Source organism: Berghia stephanieae, unplaced genomic scaffold (genome assembly GCF_034508935.2).
Source record: "Berghia stephanieae isolate SIO BIC M18660-M18661 unplaced genomic scaffold, UCSD_Bste_1.3 scaffold6141, whole genome shotgun sequence".
Classification (NCBI taxonomy): domain Eukaryota; kingdom Metazoa; phylum Mollusca; class Gastropoda; order Nudibranchia; family Aeolidiidae; genus Berghia; species Berghia stephanieae.
This window is the reverse complement of record NW_027627669.1, coordinates 68-4,968: the sequence shown is the minus strand read 5'-3', so window position 1 is coordinate 4,968 and position 4,901 is coordinate 68. Positions and strand designations below refer to the sequence as shown.

At 33.0% G+C, this 4,901-nt stretch overlaps 1 protein-coding gene across 1 annotated transcript; it reads left to right on the top strand.

The window, feature by feature from the left end:
• Window positions 1–1,039: 1,039 nt before the first annotated feature.
• On the top strand, window positions 1,040–3,584 carry LOC144962118 (4-trimethylaminobutyraldehyde dehydrogenase-like; the record flags this gene model as incomplete). Its single annotated transcript, XM_078895077.1, is given in 6 exon segments — window positions 1,040–1,090; window positions 1,093–1,280; window positions 2,032–2,083; window positions 2,086–2,138; window positions 2,606–2,725; window positions 3,397–3,584. Coding segments are annotated over 6 exon segments (652 nt in total), but the record flags the coding sequence as incomplete, so codon positions are not given.
• Window positions 3,585–4,901: the final 1,317 nt, after the last annotated feature.

Genomic DNA, 4,901 nt, shown 5'->3' with positions numbered 1-4,901 from the left:
CCCAGACACGCCATAAGTAATTTCAAGACGTTTGAGAAGAAGTTTGTCAATAGTATCAAAAGCAGACGATAGGTCAAGCAAATTCAGCAAAGAACATGAACCATTGTCTATAACAGAGAGGAGATCATTAACAACCCTAACAAGTGCGGTTTCCGTCGAATGATGTTGCCTATAAGCAGACTGAAATTTTTCTTCAAGACAATTATTTTTAAGATGAGACAGTAATTGTTTCAAACAGCTTTTCTAAGATCTTAGAGAGAAAAGGAAGATTTAGAGACAGGGCGATAGTTTTTTAAGTTCTCTTTATCGAGATCAGGTTTTTTAAAAGGGGTTTGACATGAGCAACTTTGTAAATGTCTGGTACAGCACCTGACTGCAACGAATTATTAACAATACATGTAAATATTGTTAAATTCTACTATCCTCTGAATAGGATTTTATTCTTTACAAAGTGAAAGTACTCTCCTACAATTCAAGGATGTGGCTATCCAGTCACTGATAGGTGGATCGGGTTATTAAAAAAAGATCCATTGACTTCACCTAAAAAGAAACCTAATTGAATTTGGTTCCATATGCATGCTGGATGAAAAAAATGAAGTAATGTAAATCATTTACAAGGCGAAAATGTGCCTTATATATATGCATATTTATCATCATCATCATCATCATCATCATTATCATCATCATCGTCGTTGTCGTCGTTATTATTATTATTATATTATTATTATTTTATTATTATTATTATTATTATTATTATTATTATTATTGTTATTATTATTATTATTATATTATTATTATTATTATTATTATTATTATTATTATTATTATTTATTATTATTATTATTATTATAATTACTATTATTATTATTATTATTATTATTATTATTATTATTGTTATTGTTATTGTTAATCTTCTTCTTCTTCTTCTTCTTCTTCTTTTCTTCTTCTCTTTCTTCTTCTTATTTATTATTATTATTATTATTATTATTATTATTATTATTATTATTATTATTGATTCTTGTGGTCCTCCTTTCCACAGGGGATTTTATATCTCTTTCCGGTGGTAGCTTTGCCTACACAATTCGTGAACCTTAGGGGTGGTGGGGGGAATAGGCGCTTGGAACTATCCGTTTCAAATGGCTGCCTGGAAATCTCCCAGCACTTGCCTGTGGCAAGCTGTTGTCTTCAAACCATCCCAGTTCACTCCACTGACAGCTGTCATGCTGGGAGAGATCTACACAAAGGCTGGTCTTCCTGATGGCTGTTACAACGTCATACAGGTATAATCTGTGAGCTTTATTTAATAAAGTGCATTATCACTTAATTTAGTTCAACCATTTTGCAAGGGCTCCATGCCATGTCAACAACAACATTTAATATGTTAGACAAGATTAATCAGGCACTACTACTGTTTTTTTTTTTTTTTTTTTGTTTTTTTTTGAGAGACTGTGTCATCACTGACCAGGTACCATTTTTTACATTTGAGAATGGTGAAAAAACGCAAATGTCAGTATTTGTCAAAACATTCCTAAACTTGAGATATCTTTGAAGTCTCAGGGTTAAGAAATTTTGACAAGTTGGAGGCACTCATAGGGAGTCCTGATTTTTCAGTTGGTTAGAGCAGTCACTTCACACACAAAGGGACTGAGATTGATCCAGGTGAAATGGATATTTTATTTCCGATTCCCTTGTCCACCTAGCACTGACCAGGTAGTTGGGTCTATTAGATCTGGTGGAAAGTACTTTGCGATTGTCTAGTGTCCTATCAAACGGGTAGCAAACAACTGCCAAGTCTGTTTCACGTTATAAAAACTGGGATAAACTCTGATCCTAATGGTATGAAGAATTGGTGGATCGAAGCTTTTGCAAATTATTAATACTTTGAAGTAAAACATTTTCTGGCAAAAAATGAAAAGGATGAATAATGGAGGTGAATTTTTCATTGTTTTAGACATGTTTATCTTGATAGTTTGATGATGGTGGCTATTTCTTCTATTTGTAAATGGTATTCTTTTTTTTTTTTCATCTCAGGGTGAAGGACCGACTGGTCAGTTCCTGTCAAGTCATCCAGGAATCGATAAAGTCCCTTTACAGGAAGTGTCCAGACAGGAAGTAAAATCATGGAAACTGCTGCCAAGGTTTTAAAAAAAATTGGAAAAATGGGACTTATTTAACTTATAATGCTGATTTGCTTTTTACAATGACTAGTAATTTATATTTCGTTTATGGTTTCTTTTTAGTATTTGTAGTAATGCTTATAAATATTGTGCTTATATTAAATATATTATGCTTATAGGATATATATCTACAGTAAAGTACTTTTGCCAGACCTAACAGATCCAGCTTGCCAATCATTTTTGGTTGGAAACAAAGGAGGCAGAAATATCCTTAGCAACACAAAAGACTGATACTGATACCAGTGAGGCCAGTGCTCTACCAACTAATCTATTGGGGACCACTGATATTTGATTTTAATGTTTACAATAAAATTTAATTACTTAATATTCAAAATTTTAAAGGAATTTTTTTCTTTCATCGTTATGTAAATGATTATTAGGACGATGGAAATGGCAATAGTTTTCTGTGTTTTTTTTTTAATGTAAAGGATGTGAAGCATGTGACTTTGGAGCTTGGAGGTAAATCCCCTCTTATCATCTTTGGTGATGCTGATTTGGACAATGCTGTAAAAGGTGCCATGTTGGCCAACTTCAGCAATCAGGGGCAGGTGGGTAAAAAATTATCACAAAGAAAAGTTACATCGCCTGTATTTCAACAATTTACAATAAGTCTTTATGGAAAAGAACTTTAGTTTTAATGTTAACCTGCTCGGGGATATGTGCAGTTGAGCTTTAAAATATTTTGTCTTTATGAACATTTTATTTTCTCCATTGGTTTAAGACTGAAAACTGTTTTCGCTCAATTCAGAGACAAAAGAATGACCAATATACCTTTAGCTATCAACATGTATCTTTTGTTTGTATTTAAGTTAGATAATCATAGATTTTAGAATCAGGTCTTTGGTTGGAATATTATGTAGGATAATTTTTGTTGAGATTAAAGTCACTTTTGTTATTGTACGTCTCAGGAATTAGTCATTTTTGTTATTGTACTGTCTCAGGAATTAGGAGGATATGGCATAGTGGTTTAAGTCACTCACATTTGGATTGAAAGGTTACATTTTTCCAAAAGCAACCCAGACACAAGGAATTTTTTAATACAACTCTTTAGTTTAAAGTCCCTGCTCCATATAGTCCAGTGACAAAGAGACATTAAAATAATGATGATAATCTACTTTGAGAAGTAAAGGCTATAACTGAAGTGTAAAGTTTTTGAAAATTCAAAGATTGTTATTGTATGATTTTTTTTTTTTTCCTTCTTGTATTTCAAAATATTTAGGTTTGCTCCAATGGCACACGTGTGTTTGTGGAAGAAAGCATTCTAGAGGACTTTTTGTCTCGTCTGATTGTCAGGGTAGAGAAGATGAAGATTGGCGATCCAACCCAGGAGGATACGACAGTTGGGGCCACTATTCATGAAGAACAATTCAACAAAGTCCTCAGATACATTGACATCGCCAAAAAGAGGTAATGACAATTACATATGTGACACACTGTCTCAAAACAGTATCATGTCGGTGTGATATTGATGCTGAAAATATTATTGATAGTAAAAACTATGTCACTTGCATTAAGTCTTTATGGGGTTTTTTTTTTCTCTTTTGAATAGAATAATATAATTTCAATAAGTATAATACCACTTTGACATGATGGGTCAGATACCTATGTGGTATAGTGATAATGTTTGACTAGCTTTGACTTTAAGAGAAAGCTATTGAGTTTGAATCCATCACCTGCTGTGAAAACTCTGTATTTTTACTTGCTGACGAAAAGGTGAGAATGGAAAGGCTTTGGATAGGAACAGTACAGACAGTGGACGTTTTGGGTACAAACCTTTGTCAGTACAAATGGACTTTGAAAACAAATAAAATAAGATGGAGTATAAATTGTAGCGTCTATAGTGGTTGTGGAGTGAATGGAGTGGTAGCACATGGCGTGGGTGTGCGAGTAGAGAGTTCCTAGGGTGTGATAGGAATGATAAGGGCAGGTCAGCGTATGAGAGACGGGAACTTTCTAGAAAATAATGGAAGATAAAAGATATAAAAGAAATGTAGTATTAGAAGAAGAAATAGTAGAAGTAGTATTAACAGAAGAATAGTAGTAGTAGTAGTAGTAGTAGTAGTAGTAGTAGTAGTAGTAGTATAAGTAGTAGTAGTGATAGTATTGAAAATAGTAACGAAAAGGTGATTAATGAAAGTCTTCGAATGGGAACAGTACAGACAATGGACATTTCTGGTAAAAACCCTTCGTCAGCTCGAACTGCTGATGAGGTTTGTACCCAAAACGTCCATTGTGTGAACTGTTCCTATCTGAAGCCTTTCCATTACCATCTTTTCGTAAGTATTTTCACGATCCCAGACTTCAGGCAGCCCCACCGCTCTCTACTTTTCTGGAATTTTGACTTGTATTTTTCTCTGTCCTATCAGAAACTAAAATAGATTTAGGAGATGACAAACAATTTTTGTTTTTGTCTAATATTGCTTTACAATGCAGCACCTAAAATATCTGTATGAGTGCGTCATTTCTGTTTAATTTATGTTGCTAGTCAAGAGATATAAATATTGTTACCTACCTTAAACATGGTAATAAGAACTGTAGATCAGGGCTTTATAAATGCAATATTTATATATATATATATATATATCATTACCAACTGGAATAATAAATTATTTTGATGTATTTTGATGATGTGGTAACATTAATAGTAATAATGATTATTAGTTGCAACCATGTCTAGCTTTTAGGTTATTAATCATATTACAGAAATACACTGGTATCCACATA